The sequence below is a fragment of the Delphinus delphis genome, chromosome 12, assembly GCF_949987515.2.
Source record: "Delphinus delphis chromosome 12, mDelDel1.2, whole genome shotgun sequence".
Classification (NCBI taxonomy): Eukaryota; Metazoa; Chordata; class Mammalia; order Artiodactyla; family Delphinidae; genus Delphinus; species Delphinus delphis.
In genome coordinates, this window is record NC_082694.2 from 58164932 (window position 1) to 58188038 (window position 23107).

The 23107-nt window shown below is 41.7% G+C and overlaps 1 protein-coding gene across 10 annotated transcripts in view; it reads left to right on the forward strand.

The window, feature by feature from the left end:
• The window catches only part of SLC8A1 (solute carrier family 8 member A1), a 411488-nt gene that overhangs the window by 363021 nt on the left and 25360 nt on the right, over positions 1–23107 (forward strand). For all 10 annotated transcript variants that reach the window (XM_060026743.1, XM_060026748.1, XM_060026744.1 and 7 more), the window contains one exon: positions 3424–3699. In XM_060026743.1, coding sequence (XP_059882726.1) covers positions 3424–3699 — 276 coding nt within the window. The remainder of the gene's footprint in view (positions 1–3423; positions 3700–23107) is intronic.

Below are 23107 nucleotides of genomic sequence, written 5' to 3' on the forward strand. Positions count from 1 at the left end.
TCCTCTTCTTCCTACTCCCCTCAAACAAGGACTGACAATTGCAGCTCTCACAATGAGTTCCACCTGGAGCTCAAGTGGAGGGTAAAAGGGAAATGGGAAGAAAGGTGAAAGAAGTGAAACTGAGAGTCAAATCCATTTCACCTGCCCTCACTAATCAAGGCCATTTTGAGACTTGCAGGTCCTCCAAGTAGTTGAAACAATAAGATGTTGGCCCAAGTTGTTTTAGGGACTTGGAGTCAGCTGTGTCTAGTTGGAACTGAGCTGGTTAAGACTGGGTGGGACCGCTGACGCTCCAACTGGGCATGCGTGGATGCTAGCTCAGTGACATTTTGAACGTGCTTAGGTACGCCTGAGCAGAACCAGGGTTACCGCACGTTTTTCCAATCGCCTTTCCCCATGCTCCCCACACCCCAGACCACTCTGTTTCTTTATTGGTCATCCCATAAATACCCGGAACCCTCTGCTTTCATAGAGGGAGCTTTGAGGCTTGTTCTCCCGTCTCTTCACTTGGCTGCCTTGGGGAAAAACTCTCAGCGTTTTGGCTTGCTGTGCTTGGGGCAAAACGAACCTGGTTCAGTAACAGAAGGAAAAAAGAAGAAATGGAAGGAAACAAGAAAGGAGTAAGTAATAGAAACACTGAGTGGCTGTTCCTATATGTCAGTGCTATGCCGTAGGATGCTTCCAAAGGGGCTGTACTAATTTGCTAGGGTTGCCATAGCAAAATACCCCAGACTCGGTAACTTAAACAATAGAAATGCGTTTTCTCAGTTCTGGAGGATAAAAGTCCAAGATCATGGTTTTGGCAGGTTCGGCTTCTCCCAAGGCCTCTTTCCTTGACTTGGGGGAAGGAAGGGCCACCTTCTTGCTGTGTCCTCACGTGGTCTTTCCTCCATGTGCATGTGTCCCTGCTATCTCTCTGTGTCCCAATTCCCCCTTATAAGGACACCAGTCAGATTGGATAAAGGGCCACCCTAACAGCCCCGTTTTCATTGAAGCATCTTTTTGAAGGGCCCTATCTCCAAATACAGTCACACTCTTTGACTGGGGGTCAGGCTTCAACATGTGAATTTGGAGGAGATACAATTCAGTCCACAACATGGCTTTTCCTTAAAAGCATCTTCTACTTTCAGGCACGGATGATATTAGAAATATGTAATAACCCTACAGCGTGAGCACTGTAGGAAATGGTTGATTATAAACTGAGGCACACTGAAAGTTTTTAAGAGTTTATTTGAGCAAACATGGATTCACCTCAGGCAGAATCAAACCAGAAGTGGTTGGGGCACTCTGCCGTTAGGAGCTGGGAACAGCCTCTTACAGAGCAGACTCAGAAGTGAAGCAAGGAAGCTGAGTGGCTCTAGCTTAAGCGGTTGCCTTACCTAGGAGAGCCTAGGTGGGCTGTTTGTGCATGTTGGTTCCTCGGTTTCATTTTCTCAGATACAAATGTGTTTATAGGAATTGACTCTGGCTGAGGTTTCGGCTTGCTCACATCCCGTTCCTAAGGCGTCAGAGCCACTCCCGTCTAATGGCCTCCTTGATCAATTACTTTAACATGGTCAACTAGGCTCTTTCACTCTAGTGTGTCACTCACTTTTCCATCAGCTGACCTGAGTCAAGTCCTCTACCTTGTTCGTTTCCAAAGGTGATTCCATCCGTCTGCTGAGGGCTTCTTGCCAAGAGCTTATTGGAGACCTTCCAGAGCCTCAAAGATGAGGCTACTTTCTCTGCAGATCCCCAAAGTTTATGTGCATAATAATTCTGACTGTGCACTCACTGAAGAGCGAACCATTGCCTCTTCTTTCGTCCTGTAAGATGACAAGTTACAAATCCAGACACTCGTATTTTGTGAGAGGCGCTTTTCCCTCAAAGCTCCTTGGCTTTAAGAGGGTTTCCCAGTTATGTGCTGCTCCAGAGGGCCTCACCAAGGAGTGTCTCATGAAGAGTACGCACGTTTGCCCCGTGCTGGCAATCTAAGATTGGGCAGACAGCTGGGAAGTGTGACAGCCTCACCAGCTGCCGGCTGCATTGGTTGGAGGAAGTGGATCCCTGGTGACAAGGTTCGGGGAGGTGGTGTGGTGAAACAAAGTCTCAAGGAGAAGTTCTTTCCAAAATGGCTACAAAACACGTAAATATATACTAGCCACCACTTCAAGAAGAGGTGACATTCAGTAGCTCAATTTTAAAATATGTGAATGGGGATTGTATCACATTGTAAATGAAGTTTCCGTTTTAGAATACTATTAATTTCCTGGCTCCTTTAAGTAGTAAGCTTTGTGAATTTACTTGGCAACATTGTTATAGGTGTGTGTGTTATGTAATTAAGTAGTTACCTATGTGTATTATGTAATTAAGTAGTTACATAAAGTCAGTGGAAATTCATACATGCATGCACGTGCTGGAGATTAGACCAAACACTAAGGACACAAAAATGAACAAACTCCTGCCCTTGACAGGCTCATAGTCAAATGGAAAAGGAAAGTGAACAGGCACAATCTAGAGACTGGTCTCAAATTAAGCATGCATGAGAATCACCTGGAAGCCTTGTTCAAACACCTCCCATCTTACCCCCACTCCCCTAGTTTCTGATGCAGCGGGGCCAGAAATTTGCATTTCTAAAAAATTCCCTTGTGCTCCTGCCGCTGTTCAGGGACCACAGTGATCCAGTGTTAGCAGTGTTGGGGGGGGGGGCTATGGAAGCCCCAAGAAGTTCCCAGAAGGCTGGAGGGCAAGGGGCGGGAGGATGGTGGTCAGGGGAAGTTTCACAAGGGCAGTGATTTTTTTTTTTTTTTAAAAGGATAAAGAGGGAGGGATTAGGATATGCCAAGCACGTTTAGCTCTAAAGGACAAAAGTAGGAGAAAGTACATTACATACAGTTTTTTAGAAAATGCAAATAACTCCATTTAGCTGGGATGAAGTTTGAGTTTGAAGTAGTTGCAGGAGATGAAGCTGGAGGGCCCTGTTAGAACATGGTCCTATACAGGATCATATGGCCATGAATCCCCAGAGCTAGACTCCAAGCTGGAAGGAAAGAATCCTGGTAGAAGAACTGTCAGTCATCTTTCATTAAAGGAGGCTTTTTCCAAGCCTGGCACACGACTTTCCTGCCTTTGGGGAGAAATCCTTTTCATTTCCATGAAATGACAATACTCACGGGAGGTGACGTGGGAGTAGAAAGTATGTGTTGATTGCATATAACCGGAACTGGTTGGGGCTTAAGGTTGCTATTGATCCGTGAACCACAGCAAGGGGGCATGTCAGTACCTTAATAATGATTTGGTTGATTATGATTGACTCTTGGAAAACCCAAAGCTTCACCCACCTCTCAAGGGAGGGCCAACAGGCCTAGGAAGGAGAAAGTGGGAGAGAGGAAAACCCTGATAGCACAGATTTTGATGAAACATTCTTCATTCCTTTCTCTCTAGGGGAAGATGATGACGACGATGAATGTGGGGAGGAGAAGCTGCCCTCCTGCTTCGATTACGTGATGCACTTTCTGACTGTGTTCTGGAAGGTTCTCTTCGCCTTCGTCCCCCCTACAGAATACTGGAACGGCTGGGCGTGTTTCATCGTCTCCATCCTCATGATTGGCATACTGACGGCTTTCATCGGCGACCTGGCTTCCCACTTCGGCTGCACCATCGGCCTGAAGGATTCGGTGACCGCGGTAGTGTTCGTCGCACTTGGAACGTCAGTGCCAGGTAATGAATACATCCCTGTGTGATTCCCCCAGGAGCGGAAGCCCATTTGCTTTCTTGACCCTTCTGTTCCTACAATTTCAAGTGCCGTGCTAACAAACCAGGCCTAGGAAAGACAAAAGCCCAGAGCTGTGCATAAGGTCACCGCCAGAACATCGTCATGGCATTTCTCAAGGTTAGAAAGCTGGTCAGTATCATCATGACAGGATAGCATTCCCAGAGGGCCTGCCTGCATGGAGAGAGCAGATTGATTTGGTGGATAGATTGATAGGTCAGCTTCCCATTACAATTAGAACTTTCAAAAACACAACTACAGAATTATCTTCAAGAACAAAATTTCTGTCTTCTATGTATTTAGTCAAGTTTGGATGAAGCGCGGTATTTGTTGGGTAACTAAGATAAATATTTAAGACCTGATGATTCTCTTGACCCAAACATTAATGAGAGTAAATAGAAAACAGACATGGATCAGAACAGGAAAAAGTTATCCTGAGCAAAATAAGCAGGCCAGGTGGACATCCCTTCATGCATTCCCGCTAAGCTGAATTTTTCTTCCAGCCTGCAACTGTAGCTCGCTATGTGTACTCCCTCTTCTGAGTAAGATCTCGTCCTCCTGAACATAACATTGAGAGCAGTAATTTTCAAACTTTGATGGGCATCAGAATTACCTGGGAGTTTGTTTTTAAAAATGCAAATGCCTGAGACCCACAGCCAACCTATGGAGTCAGAAGGTCTAAAGAAGGGCCCAGAAATGTGTGTTCAGCTCACAGGTGATTCTGATACACATCAGAGCTTATTGTAACTGAAGTTCTGGACCTACTTCCCGTCACTAGCTGACATCTTGACAGATGTGTAGTCTCAACTTAGAGCAACAAGACTTGCATCTCTACCAACAGAAGGTCAATGACAAGGGTTGCAGTGGGCTTGGGAAAAGGCAGGAATTGAGGGGAAATACAGCCCTGCGGATGGTGCCGTTCCTCTCCCACTTTCCCACTTTGCCACAGTCTTAATGAAAATGCTGTGACTTCTACTAACGCTTGCCATAGTTGGCGACCTGGCTTTTGAGTCTGAAAGCAAGCACAGTTTAAACCATGTGTCTCTGGACTGAAATCACTGGCTGTTCTTCTCAGATATTCAATCTCAGTGACTATGGATAGATTACTTCTCTGAGCCTCGGTTTCTTCATTTATGAAATAGGGAAAACCATATTAACTTGCAGGATCAGGGTAAGGATTGGAGAAAACGCCTATAAAATTATATAGCTAGGAAAGCATCTGGGACTTGGAATTCAATAAAAGAGCAGCGCTTGTGATTATGGTGTTGAATGGCTAAGGAGGATCTGACGAGTATGAATTTGGACGCCTCACCCCTTGAGAAACGAAGGATGGATGAAAGGTCCAGATATATCCTGGTGAGCCGTGGCACATGGTGTATTACAACTGATCGACTGTTTAGGAGTCCTGATCATGCTGGGCCCAGCACGGTTCTGGGGGTCCAGCTGAGTTAATGGAGGAGCTGAGGGATTTCGAGAGTGTTCTCCCTCCCCGCCTTAGTGAGCAGGGCTGTGCAGAGTCTTCCGGTTGACTGCTGATCAACTGGGGTTGATTGATCCCCCCTCAACCCCAGCGGTGTTCCAACAGGTCTATATTTGGTCTTTATTTTTAACTTTTTCCAAAAATGACCAGAAATGTAGCAAGCAAGAGGAAAAACTTACAGTATTCATATTAAGTTGCTTTGTTTAGAGAACAAGTATACAACCACAGGAACTAAGCATCATCGTTAGCCATGGCTCTATCAGAGGTTACTATAGGAAAATGTCTGGGGGAGCCTTCTTGCCTTAAGGCTTAAATCACTATCAAGCGGTGCCCAAGTTAGTACACACTCTCGACCATGGGTTTAACGCTTGAGGAGAATGTGTGCAAATTATGGTAATGAAGGCAAACTTAGGTCTCACGACACTTATCCAAAATTAGCCTGCCTTTCTGAAAAGTCAGCAGTTGATCCTACCGAATGCATCTCTTGCTTTAAAAGGGATTTTAAAAATGTTTTCCCTACATGAAATCCTTGGGCCTGAAAATGTCTTGGGGTGTTTTTCTCTTTTTCTCAACTTGTCATACCAGTATCTCAAAGCGGGTTCCTTTTTCTATATACCAGTCTGCCAAAATGGCTCTGTATCTCTTGTATTAGTGAACTCTTTTGAACAGTATGGAAGCCGTATGATTAAATTCTTTTCTGTAACATGAAATGTGGATTACAGTGAACCTAGTGCTCGGAGTCATTTGTTCTGCCATTTAAAAACAGCTCAGAACCCAGGTAGGGGTATCAAGAGGTAAGAAAGCCTGTGGGATAATACAGCGAGTCATTAGTTGTCAAAATGGTTTCCCTACACTGCCGTAAATTCTTCCCATCGGGAAACAGATTTCTTTGCTCTGTTAGTGGGAGAATTCCTATAATTTGCTGCAGTATTAACTGTGTAGCATACTCCCCAAACAATATATTCACAGATAATCTCAGATGATCATATCTATATAAACCTCCCCCCGCCAAAAACGGCCAGTTGTTCATTCAGCATCTTGTTCAATATTTCTGACTTTATTCTTCAACCCTGATGCTTCAGAGCATTGCTTTATTTTTTTTATTTTTTTACATCTTTATTGCTTTACAATGGTGTGTTAGTTTCTGCTTTATAACAAAGTGAATCAGTTACACATATACATATGTTCCCATATCTCTTCCCTCTTGCGTCTCCCTCCCTCCCACCCTCCCTATCCCACCCCTCTAGGTGGTCACAAAGCACCGAGCTGATCTCCCTGTGCTATGCGGCTGCTTCCCACTAGCTATCTATTTTACGTTTGGTAGTGTATATATGTCCATGCCACTCTCTTACTTTGCCTCTTCAATAAGTGGTGCTGGGAAAACTGGACAGGTACATGTAAAAGTATGAGATTAGAACACTCCCTAACACCTAACACCTAACACAAAAGTAAGCTCAGAATGGATTAAAGACCTAAATGTAAGGCCAGAAACTATCAAACTCTTAGAGGAAAACATAGGTAGAACACTCTATGACATAAATCACAGCAAGATCCTTTTTGACCCACCTCCTAGAGAAATGGCAATAAAAACAAAAATAAACAAATGGGATCTAATGAAACTTCAAAGCTTTTGCACAGCAAAGGAAACCATAAACAAGAGCATTGCTTTATTATATCTCCTGACTTATCGGGGGAAAAAAAGATGCTATTCTCAAGTGACGAAGCCCAGTTGCTATAGGCAGAAGAAAAAAGAGAACTGATTCTCTTCACTTACCCCTACCGTTCATCTGTATTGGTCCTGGGGCCCAGCTCTTTGTCTAGGCTGAAGTCTTGACAGTTTTCCTAAGGCAGAAGGGTTCTGGGCTAGTGTTCGGTAAACTGCTGCCTCCTGGAGGTGAGACTTAGATGCTTAGATTGTGATGGCCTTATGGGCATTGAAAACCTTCCCTATTAGTTCTCCTGCCTCAGGGCGGGATTCAATATCTGTGTATCTCATTAATAGTATTTTTTTTTTTTACCATATTCAAAATCTTGGAAAAAAGAGCTTATGACTTTGCAGGTGAGACAGAGCTTCTTCATACCAACTGGTAGTGAAATGTTCATTATAACCTACTGGCAGAAAAGGACTCCTGACCACCCTCAGGTGTGCCTTATAAGACCTTAAAGACCCACAACTGTTAATAGAGGAACAGCCTCTTTGCCTGAATGGCCCTTCTACAGAGCCGCCTGTCTGGAGAAGAGAGGAACAGTCTCTTCCCACCTCTCAATGTTGGAGAGAGCCAGAGCCTGGTCCCCAGGCCTCTTCTTGGTCCATGCTCACCCCCTGGGCCATCATCCCAGTATCCAAGGCTTAAACGCCATCGATATGCCAGTGAGTACCCAACGTAGATCCCCAGCCTCAACTTTTCCCTGCGTTCTAGATTCATATACCAACCGCCTTCCTACATCAATGCTGGATGTGTCATTCACAGCTCAGAATTACTATATCCAAATAGAACTGTTGGCTTCTACTGCCCAGCTGCCTTATCCTTCAACCAAACCTATTCTTCCCATATCTCACCTTTCTCAGGAAAACAGTATTATCTACCCAGGTGTTCCTGATTCCTTTTTCCTCCTCCCCAGTGAATCCATTCATAACTCCTGCAGATCTCTCCTGTACAGTATATCTTGATCAGACCCACTTAGCTGTCTCTACCACAGCCATGCTAGTCTAGGCAGCCGTCCTCTCTCATCTGATCCCTGCAGTGGCCCCCTATCTGTCTCCATGCTTCTGCTAGAGATTGTTTTAAGATGTAACTCAGACCACATTGCTCCTTACAGTTTTCCAAGGCTTCCTCTTTCACTTAGGATAAACTTCAAAAGCATAAATCTGGCTTACAAAGACCGACTGATTTGGCCCCTTCCTGTGTTTCTGTTCTGTTTACCTCCTTGCCCACTGCTCTTCAGCCCCACTGGCCTATAGGTGCACCAAGTCCATTGCCTTCATGCACCAAGTCCATTCCTTCCTCAGGGTTGTGCTAGCTGTCCAAAGTGCTCTTCCCCTTCATGTGCACAAGACTGGCTCTTTGTCTTCAATTATATCTCATCTTAAATGTCACCTATTCAAAGAGACCTTCCCTAACCACACAATGCAAAGCGGTCACCCAGTTTTCCTGTATTATATCACCCTATTTATAACTTTGTGGATTTGTTGGTTTATTTCTTTTGGAGCGTTATTATTGGCCAGCCCTCTCACTGAAATGTAAGCTTCATGGGAGCAGAAACCTTGCCCTTTTCCACTGTTATATCCCTGGCCCCCAGAATGATGCCTAGCTAACACATGAGTAATGCAATTATGTTTGTGCATGTGTTTGTGTATGTGTATATTATAAATTAATGGACAATCATTTACACATGAGTATGAATTGGTTTGTCAGATTGCTTTCTTCCTAATACCTTGTAGATTCAGCTAAGAATTAAAGTTAGAATCAAGGGAGATGAACAGCTATTTCTATAGTGTAGCTTATTTTTGACGAGTAGAATATACCCGAGTAGGTTACTGTAGTAAGAAGGGTCAAAACTAAACTTCAGAGCACTAAGAGTCTCAGAGCAGAAACATTTTTTTCTCATTCATAGTTGTGTCTATGGTGGGAACTGAGGAGGAAGATAGTGTTTTCTCTCTTCATTCTTTTCTCTCCTATAATCTCTGCTTCCAAGACCCAGAACTCAGTCCAGTACCGTTAAAACTTTAGGTATTCTTGGGGGCTTCCTTGGTGGCGCAGTGGTTGAGAGTCCGCCTGCCGATGCAGAGGCCGTGGGTTCGTGCCCTGGTCCGGGAGGATCCCACATGCCGCGGAGCGGCTGGGCCCGTGAGCCATGGCCGCTGAGCCTGCGCGTCCGGAGCCCAAAAAACTTGAGGTATTCTCTATGAAGTGCTAAATAGGCATTTTGCAGTAGCCAGTCATAGGTTCATAACCATGTTATTATCACATTGCTTCTCTGGAAAAAAAGGCTCAAAATTCAAGAGAAAAAAAAGTGTAAGAAGGAACACTTGTAGCCCAGCCTTTTCTGTAGCAGGGACCACCTGTAATTGACATTCTTTTAGCACATAGTCATTTACTTGAGTAAAACTTGTGCGTATTAAGTGAAGACAAGCTTCTACGTCATATTCCAAATATGGATTTTTTTTCTTTCATCTCTTGCTCCAATTCAATTTTCAATCAAATCAAATAGAAGTAAGTATTCCTCCTGAATGACAGAGGAAACTCCGAGATGTTGATGAGTTGGGAATAGTTGGACCTAAGTCCTGCCTTGGTCCTTCTCCATACATCTTGGTTGGGCTTGTGCCTGAAGCTCGCCTACCGCCCACTTTATCTTCCCTTTACTGGTTGTTTACTCTTGGGACCAGAACAGTTTAAAACTTGGGTATCCTAGGCCGTCCCTTAACCATTGGCATTGTCAGACTTCCGTTTGCTTGCAGTGTTTCGAATATGCTTTGAGTTCTGTCAAGTAGGAATTATTTCGCCCTAGATTTTAAGGCATGGAGGAGTAGGAAATAGACGATTTTAGGGGGGTTCCCTATTTTGTATATGGAATCTCTTTAAAAAATCTTTCTTTAGAGAAATTGCATGTCATTTTTAAGTTACCACTTCCAGACTCCTATATACCATAGGAAATACATGCTATAAACGGCCATACTAGCTGTTCACTTTGTTCTCTGATTGCAGTGTTGGTGAATTGCACCAAGAGGGTGTAGAAACGAACTTTAGAACTGAATTCAGGAAAGAGAGCTTCTAACCATTATTCGCTGTGTTGCTGGAATTAATTTCTTGACCCAGCCTTGCTTTTCTTGCCTACAAAATAGCCATAATAACCCATGGCAATTTAAAGAGTTGGTGAGATTTAAGTAATACAGATTTCAGAGCACTTTGTAAACTGTAAGTTGGTATAAAATGCAAGAAATAATGATCATTATCTACATGAGATCAACTCTCAAAATGCCAAAAAAGGAATAGAAACCGTCAGAAAATGAGAATGAAAAGTTTTATGACCAGAGAAGGAAATTCTTTTAATTTATTACGTAGCTCCAACTGTGTGCTAGGCATAAATACCATTTGTACATTATACATTATTTATTATCTTGTTTAGGTTATATCATTAAGTTATTTGAAGTGACTTTCCCTCCTCCCAAGGTTTTTTGGTCCCTTAGACCCATCTCCTGAAAATGAGATTTTTCTATCTGTTTGGCACTGTGCTAGAAAATATATTTGTTTTTGTAACAACATATTAGCAATTGATTCCTTTTTTTCAGTTTTCAATTTCCTGACTTCTAACACCTCTGAAAACGAAGATAGTCTAGAGTATGCTTAAGTAACATTTACTTACAACTTATGTCCTGCTGCTTCATCTCTAAGTGGATCCTGAAGTGATTTACATGGTTGCCCAGGTTGTATGCTACAATCTCAAGAGCTCAGCATCATCTAAATGATGCCCTGGAGCTGTACGGGGTACCACATCCATGGATGTATATAGTGGTGGCCCTGTGTAAAGGCTACTTAACAGCATATAGGAGAGTGAGCACCAGTACATGAGAAAATGAAGGCTTGTAGAGAAATGATCTGACCATATTTCATCCAAGTTTATATTAGTGGTAAATGGTGGAATCCATATTATCTCTTTCTTATAATCTGTTATTTAACCGCTCTATCATTCTACCTGGGATTTAGTTTCAAAGTAAGCATTTCATATACTCTTTCCCATATAGGTTACAATTTGGGGGAAATCCCTCATTTCCCTTTTTGCCTTAATTTTAGTATTTTCCATTTTTAAAGCATGCAACAATGGATTATACTCAAGCTCCTTGAGGTCTGACACTCTCATTATTCCCTTTGGCATCAAACACCTCATGGAGTCCATGCTTCAAAAAACTTCAGAAATGAATAAAGACCTAATCTTCTACCCATAGATTCTTAGTGTTTCAATTTTTATATGTAGGAAATACTAAGATGACTGGAAACTCTTAAACATGTTCAACTCTGACCTAGCTGGTGAAAAATAGCATGCCAAGATAACCTTCATCAGCACAGCCATGGGCTGCTAAGCGAAACCACACGGGAGGTTAGGTCATTCCAGGTCTAGACCAAAGCTGCCTGTGATATGTGGCTGCCCAGGCACTGGGGTCAGTGGGGCCCAGGAAGGGTGTATTGGGGATGCTCTCTCAGCAGTCATGTTTTGCAAAGACCTAAGGGCAGCTTAGGAAATCAAGTTCCAGTGTTCTAGCAGAAGTAGAAGCCCAGGGGGCAGGATCGCTAGAGGTTACCGTCCAAAGCATCTAGCCACATACGCACTCAGCCTGCCCCTGAGATAACCAAAGAGATGGGGTCATAAGGCAACACAGCAGCACCCCACCCAGAACAAAACTCTTCTCAGGGGATATTGTACCCAGTCACTCTGAATTCCCGCAGTCATCTGAGCTACCCTGGAGATGGAATCAGACTGATTGAATCACTTCCTCTCCATACTACTTCAAACAGATGCGGTGTTCTCGTTGCTGGACTCACAGGTTAACTGGTTAACAGTCTCAATCTCAGAAAAATTATGCAAAATCTTCTCTACTGCCATGTTAGTGAACATGCACCAACAGAGTATAAAAGAACATGAATTCTAGATTCGGATAGACCTGAGTTCAAACCCACCCTCCCCCACTTACTAGAGGCAAATTGCTTCATTTCTCTCAGCCTTAGTTTCTTAACCTGGATAATGGGCACATGAAAATCCACCTCAGAGTTGAGGACTATATGAGAATGCCTTTATAAAGTATCCAGTGCAAGGCCCTACATATAGTGGACCTGGTAAAAAATGTTAGACCTCTTTCCCCTTCTCCTTGAACGTACTGATAGATGGGTTTAGGCTTCCCACGGTATTTTTAGCTCTGCTATATTGCAGCCGTTGAAGAAACAGAAAGTCAAGAACATTCTCAGGCTATTTTTATTATTATCCTATGTTAAGAATTCTGATGAGGTGAACATCCCCAAATGTGTTCCTGTCTCCTGCCGTGCCTCTGACTCTCTGTGAGCTTTAACCCCTGAGCACTGGCATTTCAACTCTGCGCAAGTTGAAGAGGAAGTGTCACTGCTCCCGTGTGTATACATGTTAAACTGGAGGATTAACATTTCACATCATCTTAAATGGGAATGAAAACAGAATTACTTTACTCTGAGCCAAGATTTCCCACTGGCTATGGTGTCAGTTCTCCCAAGAGGACCCTAAAGGGCAGGTATATTTTGTTTTCAAATGCTGTAATACACAGTCAGTTTCTTTGCCACCAGGAAAGGTCAGAACTGCTGCAAACGGGCCCTCTGATCTGTGGCAAAGCCACCCAGGGACACAGCCAGAGGAGCAGCCCTGGGCCACCCCAGTCACTCAAATGTCTTTTCATGGAAACTTATCTTAACCTCACACCAGTGAGGAGCTGTTGGGGGGTGAAACACCCTGTACTTTCTAGCGCACTTTCCCACGAATGGGTGATGTCATTAAAATTGAAGGGATCCTACATAAGCAAAACTTTACAAGGACAGAGCGAAATGAAGGAAAGCCAGACACCAGATTTCACAACATTTGCTCCATAAATGGCACCAGAAACGCCTATTATCCTCAACTAAAAATAGACTGTATGCAGCAAGCCCAAAAGCATTTAGTAAAAGCCAGCCTGGAAAAGACCCATTTCAAAATTGTATTTGCATCCTTTATTCCTTCTGCAAAACTTAAACTCTACAAAAGAAGAGTTTGTATTCAATCCTGTTAAGTTTTTTTCATTGTCAGTTACAACCCCTCTTTTTCTCAAAGGGCAGCGCTGCATGGGCACCTGGCCTTGAGCACAAGGCTGGGGAGGAGCCAGGGTGATAACAAGGTTGTCATCTAGCAGGAGGTGGTCCGGGGAGCAGGGGTACTCAGCGTGTGTCACGCCTTATCTGAAGCTTTGCAGGTTTAGGATTAGTGTCCCAACCGCATGCCAGCCACCTTCACTGTCTCGTAACAGTCACGGTGTGAAGGAAGGGGAGTTAAAAATATGTCATCCTACTCTTAACTGGGCCTTTTTATAAACTCTAGGTCAGCCAAACCAAGGACACCTGGCAGAAACATCATGCTGTTCAGGGGCGTGCGCGCGCGCGCGCGTGTGTGTGTGTGTGTGTGTGTGTGTGTGTTTTGTGTTTAGAGACGTGGGATTATGGATGTGCGTCGTAAACAAATGTAAGCTTCCTCTTTTCTCTCTCAAGGTGTATTCCAAAGGGAGCAAGCGTCAAGTGTAGGGAGAGCATGTTAGGTGTTTTCCTTCCTGTGGATTAACAAGTGTGGGTCTTTACTGAGTGACCGATAAACAACGTACAGGTGATGACTTTCCTTTCTCCCTTTGCACATTTGAAAATAAGATAATGAAAATGACAGTTTTCAAGGGCCACTGTTTTTTTCTTTTCTTTTAAATTCAAGCCCCAGCCTGCATTTTTAAGCAACTTTATTGAGACATAATTTATATACCATAAAATTCACCCATTTGAAGTATACAATTCAGTGATTTTTTTTTTTTTTTAGTAAATTTACTGTGTTGTGCAACCGTTACAACCTGATCCAGGTTTAGAATGTTTCATAACCCCAGGAAGACCCCCTCATGGCCATACATAGGTAATCACTGTTTCTATCTCCAGCACCAGATAACCGCTAATATACTTTTTGACTTGACAGATTTGTCTGTTCTCAATATTTAAGAGGACCGATTTTAATGCCAAAATGTCATGGATTCTCTATGTGATAGTAATTATACTTGTTCTACATGATGTTAGGGATTTACCATGGATTCTGTAAGATTTAAACATTTTTATTTCATCACAAAATCCCTACAGACGTTTACGGTCTACGTGTGTGAGACGTTTTTCATCTTCATTGTTTTGTGCATATATGGATTTGCTCACCTTTTAAAACAGTCCCATTACCCTCCCGCCAGCAGTAACCTTGGCTCATATATTAGGGATTGCTGGGAGAAAATATCACGCAGTGGTACTTGGAATGAGCACTATGAATCTTGGGGTAACACCTCGTTTAATACCAAATAAAAACTTTAAAAGTCCTTTAGTTAGTTTATCATAACACAGTACTAAGGAGGCAAGCTTCAGCTGCTTATTCTCATCCACGGCCCCTGTGTATCACCGTGCTGGCCTTTGGATCAGTACAAATCCATGGAAACCATTAGGAACAGAGACCAAGGCCTATAGAACAGAGGCATGTGCCAGGACCCCGCCCCCCCCCCCAAGAACGATACATTGTTACTAAACTTAAAAAACTGTGGGCTATAAAAAAGCATAATTTAATTTCCCTGTCATGAGTACTGCACGAGCAACAAAACAAATTTAAGGTGCCTTGGTATTTTTAGAAAAGGCAAATGAGATGCTAACTCAATTTACAAGGCGAATCTTACATGCGACTGGAGAAGAATTTTAGTATCTGTTGGGGATGGTGTGTATTCTGGCTCTGAAATCACGGTGCTTGGCATTTATGCACGATGCCAGCTGGAACGCCATTGTTGCCCCTCAGCACACAGACTTTGCATCCTGCCTCTCCGCAGGAAGGAAGCACGAGCTATGCATGACTGTTTATACTCTGCTTTATTCCAGAAAAGGATTTAAATCGATAAAATGCTTTATATGGTTCAGCCACATTTTCTGGCACATGATCCAGAAATGCCAATTCTATTCGTGACCATTTTTGATAACCTCTGTTTAGCTCAGCACTTATAAATCCAGTATTTTGTGTACCAGGAGAAGAGAGCTTATATTGGTTCAGTTATTTACAATCAGGAAATTATGTGGTGTTTTCTCTCCCCTCTCCCCTCCCCTGCCCTCTGGAGCCCAGGGGGATTTTTGACATGGTCCTCCATAAATTTCAAGCTATTATTAGGTTACCTCTGTAAAAAGAAACAAAAAAACAAAAAAACCCCACATGTGTTGAGATAACAAGCAGGGCTTGCTGTAGTCCCAAACTAAAATGATCCCCACTGGGGTCCACAAATGGGCCCAGGAGAGGACTAATTACACCTTTTCATTCCTGACTTACAGTTGCAAAAGAAAAATAATCATAATTGTGCACAAGGATTGTGAAAATGTCCTGCTCTGAAGGATTCTAGGTATGGACGGTGATGCCTCAGATGGTTGAAATATGGCAAAGCAAAGCCCCTAAACTAATCCATTTGTCAAATGAGAGGCCGGCTGTTCAGAGGGCGTCGGCTCTCAGTGTGAGGCTGCATTAGGAGTGGTTCCAGGTACTGCCTGCCCTTTCTTCTGAGCTTCTGGAGTTTCACATTTCGGGAGAAAGGGGGCAAACCACAGACAAGAACCTGACGTCAGTAACTTCTGCTATACCAAGTGTTCTTGTCCTAAGAGTAAGAATTAAACCTGATCTTCTACAACTTCTACACCTGAGCTGAGTCTATGGGGGGATATTAATGACTAGTAATATTCAAAATTAAAAAGCTCTTCTGACAGATGATACCAACAGCTAATGAGGAACCCCCAAACTGACTCCCAGAGGCAACGTGGCATCTTTGATCCTCAAATATTTAAGCAGTCTTCCCTCTTCACCAGTCACTAGGCATGGAAATTTTTAAAAATGAAAACAAAGGGAGCAATATGATACAGTGGCAAAGCACAGGCTTCTGAGCCATTCTGCCTTCGTTTTCATTTATTTATTTTACAGATATTTAGTGAGCACACACTAAGTGCTAGGCCCTGTTCTACACGGTGGAGTTAGAGGGAAATAGAAGACAGATACTTAACAAAAATATGATAAAATTCAGATAGCAGTGAGGATGAATATTGTTAAGAAAACAAAACAGGATCGTGGAATCGAGTGTGTGTGGGGATGGTATTTTAATAGGGTGGTATGACTCCTTATAGCACTGATGGTTGGCAAGTCACCTAATCACTGAAGCCTTTGGTGTTCCCTTTGCAGACTTACCCAGACAGTTCTAGTCTTAGGAACTATGAAAAAGTATTGCATTCCTTGGACCCCCCCCTTCAAATAATGCCTTTGAGTTGCCTGGTGTTTTCCTTCTCTCTCTGGTAGCTAGTACTCTTGTCACTCCCACGCCATCTGTTCTGACCAGATAGGATGTCAGTGCCTTGAGTGTTTCTTCCCAACACGCTTTCTCCTCCCATCTAAATATTCTGGGTGATTGTTACCAACCAGGATTCTTGGCCCCCTTAATCAATAGAAATCGATCAGAGACCAGAAAAGAAATTCAGGCAAGGCTTTATTTGGGCCCCTGCTGCAGCAGCGGGGAGCAAAAGCAAGTAACAGGTTCCCTTGCTTGCCCACTCGCCAAGGGAGGGCAAGTTTGTTCCTTATACGGGGTGAGGCTAGGGGGGTGTCCAGTGGTCGGGCCAGAGGGCTGGCTTAGGTGTTCTGCCCACCCCTTTAGTGGTGTTGTGTGCAGGGGGCAGGCACAGTACCCTGCTTTTGCTCCGGGCTCTTCAGAAGTGGCACTTGAGTTTTCTTGGTCTTTTTGTATCTTTTTGTCCATAATTTGCGTCAACTGCACATGCATGCAGTTATTTTTAATCCCTTCTAGTTTCTTTGTATTTTGTTGCTTGAGGAGACAATTGTCCAGGTGCAAGCACTCCAGTAAAGGGTCCCAGCCTGCCTCATTATAGCTTCAGAATATGCAACAAATGATCCACACCAAGGTATTAATGATTTCATGAGGGCAGGGCCTTTGCACTGAACACAGAACAGTAACTACATTTGCATAGCTTCATTGTTCAAAAAGTACATTTGTGTAATTATCTCTTTGATATCCGCAGCAGCCTTGGGAGTTAGGCAATCTAGATGTGTTAGGTTCAGAGCATGGGGTAATATGTGGTGAGAACAGGATATGATAAAGGATCCTAGAAACGAGACTGCAGCATGAAGACCTGGGCAACAGGCATCACTGAATGTGGGTTCTAGGCTCACCCTCTGCACTCACAGCCCATCCACCCTAGGGAGCTTCAGTTTCCCTACCTGAAAAAATGGGGCTGATTGTACTGTTCCCAGCCACCCCCCACCCCAGAATTGTCAGGAAGAACAAATAGTATAACATCTGTGGAAATGCTTTAAAAATTGTAAGATGTTGTAAAACTAAGAGCTATTTATCAAAAAACATGTATTAAATACTAAGCTGTGTTGGTACCTGGGAGAGAGACAAGGACAAAACATGACAGGAGAGCTCAGACTCATCACATATTCACAGCAGCTTAGAGACAGCCCTACCCCTTATTCTCTGGTCTTTGCATAACAAATGACATCTCTAGTAAGAGCCCAGGTACAAATGATAAAAGACTTGGGCGTGACATCCCTTCCCAGACATGCCAAGGGCACAAATCCCTTATCAAGTTTGTAAAAAGTATTTGTCAGGTCCAGTGAATATGCAAAGCAATTTTGTGAGTTGAAGTCAATAAAATCAACTCTTAGTAAATAAAATGTGTTGCTGTAATACAAAATTAAACGAGGACTTTGGCCTCGCTCTACAGTCCATCATTGCTTGACAGGAGGGGTTGGAAGGAAACCAAGAGAGACATATCTCTTCCCTTCACAGCCGGCCCTGGGAATATTTTATAGTGGGTGAAATTTGTTTTTTAGAGTTTTTGTTCCACTTTATGGCCTGTCCTGGCTACCTTCATGTCTCTGAGCTCTAGGCCAGCACCTAATGGCCAGGAAATATCCTCTTCATCTCTTCCACTCCCCCTCCTCACCCTGTGAAATGTACCTGCTTTGTGTATTGTATGTTGATGCCTTCCTTCCATCTAAGGATTTGACTGCCATATCCATGACTACTGAAAGAACCAGGAAAGGCTAAAAATCAACCCTCCATCCCTTCCCAGACAGACCCCATTATTTAGATGAGACTAAACACATTCTTTGTAAGTATAATAGGAAATATTAATAAGCAAAGAAATACAATCCCAACAATCATTTGCATTCTTTTATTTTTTTTTTTTTTTGCGGTATGCGGGCCTCTCACTGTTGTGGCCTCTCCCGTTGCGGAGCCCAGGCTCCGGACATGCAGGCTCAGCGGCCATGGCTCACGGGCCCAGCCGCTCTGCGGCATGTGGGATCTTCCCAGACCGGGGCACGAACCTGTGTCCCCTGCATCGGCAGGCGGACTCTCAACCACTGCGCCACCAGGGAAGCCCAATCATTTGCATTCTTGTATCTATCTTTCAAATTTTATTTTATGTAGTATATTACCTTTATTTTTCATTTGTCATTTTAGAGTATCCAAACAACCAAAGAATCTGAAATTAGATTTCTGCACACAGGGAAATTATTTTACCTTACATACTGTTCCCCTCTTGAAGGGGCCAGGGGTGTATGTGGTAAGAGTGGGACCAAAGACCATCTTGACTGAGGTTTCTCTATTCCTTTCTCAGTTAAATAACTGTATTGAATGAAGTTGATCTCTCAGTTGTCAGAAGCTTCCTTTCAAGGCCGTGTCCTTTTTTTTCTTTATGTCACAAAACGGGGTGCATGTTTGCCAAATTCGGTAAGGACAGTGAGCAAACGGAAGAAAACAAACCATTCATAACCTTGCCCCCTAGAGATAAACACTGTTAACATTGTAATGAATATTTATACATATGAACTGTATGCACTGAACTTTACATTGTTTTATGTTTTTTCTCATGACAATAGATTGTCATTTAATTTTTTTATTGAATACCTCTTATAAGCATAACTGATATATTTAATTGAAATATTATGTGTTAGGCATGAGAGAAAGTCTCTAAAGCCAGTTTGGACCTTCGTCTCTAGGTCTCCATATGGCCAATGATTAGGACAAACATCTCTTCACAAATATTTGACAGGATGCCATATTGTGTTATGGGTTATAATATCTATTGATTCAATGATTTCACGCTTAAGGCCTTTTTACCCAGTCATTTGTTAAAAATTAACCATGTGCCAGATATTATACCAAGTACTGAACATATGGAGAATAAAAGCAGCCTCTGCTCTAATGAACTTGCACTTCAGTGAGGTAAATGAAGGTGTACCACAAAGTAGGAAATGACATAGCTTAGGATATATGCTGCGGTGGCTCAGAAAAGGTAGCTCTTGTTTCCACTGGGTGTCTGGGAAGGTCTGTGGAGAGCTGGACTTTGACTTAGGCCCTGAAGGATGAGTAGAACTTGGACATGTGAGATTGGGTATGAGAAAGTGAATGAAATGTAAATTATTGAGGCAGAGAGTATGGGATGAAACGGAGCACTAAATGGTTTGGTGTGTTTAGACAGAGAGTTCATGGAAGATTAAGAACACAAATGTGTATAAGTTTGTGTCCATCATTTTTTAGTAATCTTATTTCAGTTTCTTTTAATCTTATCCATTTGTTTTATTCTTCATTGACGTATAACTTATTTACAATATTATATTAATTTCAGGTATACAGCATAGTTACTCAGTATTTTTACAGGTTATATTCTGTTAAAAGTTATTACAAGATAATGGCTGTAATTCCCTGTGCTATATGATATATTTTTTTATTTTATACATAGTAGTTTGTGTCTCTTAATACCATATCCCTAATTTGCCCCTTCCTCTTTTCCTCTCCCCATTGGTAACCACTGGTTTGTTTTCTGTACCTGTGAGTCTGTTTCTATTTTGCATATACTTTTATTTGTATTATTTTTTAGAGTCCACACATAGAAATGATGTCATACAGTATTTGTCTTTCTCTAACTTACTTCACTAAGCATAATATCCTCTAGATTCATCCACGTTACTGCACTTGGCAGAATTTCATTCTTTTCTATGGCTAATATCCCATTGTGTGTGTGTGTGTGTGTGTATATATATATATATATATATACACACATACATATTATATATATACATATATACATGTGTATATATATATATGTATATATATATACCATTTTCTTAATCCAGTCATCTGTTGATGGGCACTTGGGTTGCTTCTATGTCTTGGCTACTGTAAATAGTGCTGCTATGAACATTGGGGTACATGTATCTTTTTGAATTGATTCTTTTGTTTTCTTCGGATATATACCCAGGAGTAGAATTGATGGATCATGTGGTAGTTCTATTTTTAGTTTTTTAAGGAACCTCCATACTGTTTCCCATAGCAGCTGCATGCATTTACATTCCCACCAACAGTGTATTAGGGTTCCCTTTTCTCCATATCCTCTCCAACTTTTTGTAATTTGTAGACTTTTTAATGGTAGCCATTCTGCTAGGTTTGAGGTGATAGCTCATTGTTGTTTTGATTTGCCTTTCTCTATTAATTAGTGATGTTGAGCATCTTTTCATGTGTCTGTTAGCCTCCTGTGTGTCTTCTTTGGAAAATATGTCTATTCAGTTCTTCTGCCCATTTTTTGATTTTTTTTTTTGTTTTTTTTTTTTTTGTTTTTTTTTTTTTTTGCGGTACGTGGGCCTCTCACTGCTGTGGCCTTTCCCATTGCGGAGCACAGGCTCCGGACGCGCAGGCCCAGCAGACATGGCTCACGGGCCCAGCCGCTCCACGGCATATGGGATCTTCCCGGACTGAGGCACGAACCTGTGTCCCCTGCATCGGCAGGCGGACTCTCAACCACTGCGCCACCAGGGAAGCCCTGATTGTTTTTTTTTTATATTGAGTTGTATCAGCAATCTGTATTTTGGATATTGACCCCTTGTCGGTCATATCATTGGCAAATATTTTCTCCAGCTAATTCCATAGGTTGTCTCTTCATGTTGTTGATTGCTTCCTTTGCTGTGCAAAAGGTTTTAAGTTTTGTGTACTTTTGCTTTTATTTCCTTTGCCTTGGGAGACAGATCCAAAAAAAGTTGCTACAATTAATGTCAAAATAGTGTTCTGCCTATGTTTTATTATAGGAGTTTTATGTTTTCAGGTCTTACATTTAGGTCTTTAATCCATTTGAGTTTATTTTTGTACCTGGTGTAAGGAAATGTGCTAATCTCATTCTTTTACGTGTAGCTGTCCAGTTAACCCAGCACCACTTGTTGAAGAGACTGTCTTTTTTCCATTGTACATTCTTGCCTCCTTTTTCATAGATTAATTGACCATAGGTGCATGGGTTTATTTCTGGGCTCTCTGTTCCATTGATCTATGTGTATGTTTTGGTGCCAGTACCATGCTGTTTTGATTACTCTAGCTTTGTAATATAGTCTGGGGTCTGGGCACATGATAGCTCCAGCTTTGTTCTTTTTTCTCAAGATTGCTTGGACAGGTCAGGGTCTTTAGTGGATCCATGTGAATTTTAGGATTATTTGTTCTAGTTCTGTGAAAAATGTCATGGGTATTTTGATAGTGATTACATTAAATCTGTAGATTGCTTTGGGTAATTATGGCATTTTAACAATATTAATTCTTCCAATCCAAGAACATGGGAGATCTTTTCATTTCTTTGTATCATCTTCAGTTTCCTTCATCAGTGTTTTATAGTTTTCAGAGCATAGGCCTTTCACCTCTTTGGTGAAGTTTATCCTAGGTATTTTATTCTTTTTGATGCAATTTTAAACAGGATTTTTTTTTTTTTTACTTTCTCTTTCTGTTAGTTCATTATTAGTATATAGAAAAGCAACAGATTTCTGTATATTAATTTTGAATTCTTCAACTTTGCTGAATTCATTGACTAAATCTAATAGGTTTGGGGTGGAGACTTCAGTGTTTTCTATATAAAGAATCATGTCATCTGCAAATAGTGACAGTTTTACTTCTTTTCTTCCAATTTGGGTGCCTTTTATTCCTTTTTGTCTGATTGCTGTGGCTAGGACTTTTGAATACTGTGTTAAACAGAAGTGATGAGAGTGGGCATCCTTGTCTTGTTCCTTAATTTAGAGGGAAGGCTTTCAGGTTTTCACTGTTGAGTATGATGTTTGGTGTGGGTTTGTCATAAATGGCCCTTATGTTGAGAGATGAGTGTAGACCAACTTTGATGAGAGTTTTTATCATAAATGGATGTTATATTTTGTCAAATGGGCTTTTGGCATCTATTGAGATGATCATGTGATATTTATCCTTCCTTTTGTTAATGTTGCATATCTGCAAATGGTGAACCATCCTTGTTTTACTGGAATAAATCCAACTTGATCATGATGTATGATTCTTTTTATGTATTGTTGGATCCAGCTTGCTAATATTTTGTTGATTTTTTCATCTATATTCATCAAAGATATTGTCCTGTAATTTTCTTTTTTGTAGTGTCTTTGTCTAGTTTTGATATCAGGGTAATGGTGGGCTCATAGAATGGATTTGAGAGTGTTTTTTCCTCTTCAATTTTTTGGAATAATTTGAGAAGTATTAGTTCTTTTTTATATGTTTGGTAGAATTCCCCAGTGAAGCCATCTGGTCCTGGACTTTTGTTTCCTGGGAGTTTTCTTTATTAAAAATTCAATTTCACTAGTAGTAATCAGTCTGTTCAAATTATGTGTTTCTTCTTGATTCAGTCTTGGCAAGTTGTATATGTCTAGAAATTTGTCCATTTCTTCTAGGTTGTTCAGTTTGTTGGCATATAACTTTTCATAGTATTCTCTTATGATTTTTTGTATCTATGTGGTATCAGTTTTTAAAATTTTTATTGGAGTATAGTTGATTTACAATGTTGTGTTAGTTTCAGGTGTACAGCAAAGTGAATCAGTTATACATATATCCACTCTTTTTTAGATTATTTTCCCATATAGGCCATTACAGAGTATTGAGTAGAATTCCCTGTGCTGTACAATAGGTCTTTATTATCTGTTTTGTATATAGTAATGTATATATGTCAATCCCAATCTCCCAATTTATCCCTCCCCCCCCCTTATGTGGTTCAGTTGTTATTTCTCCTCTTTCCTTTCTTGTTTTGTTT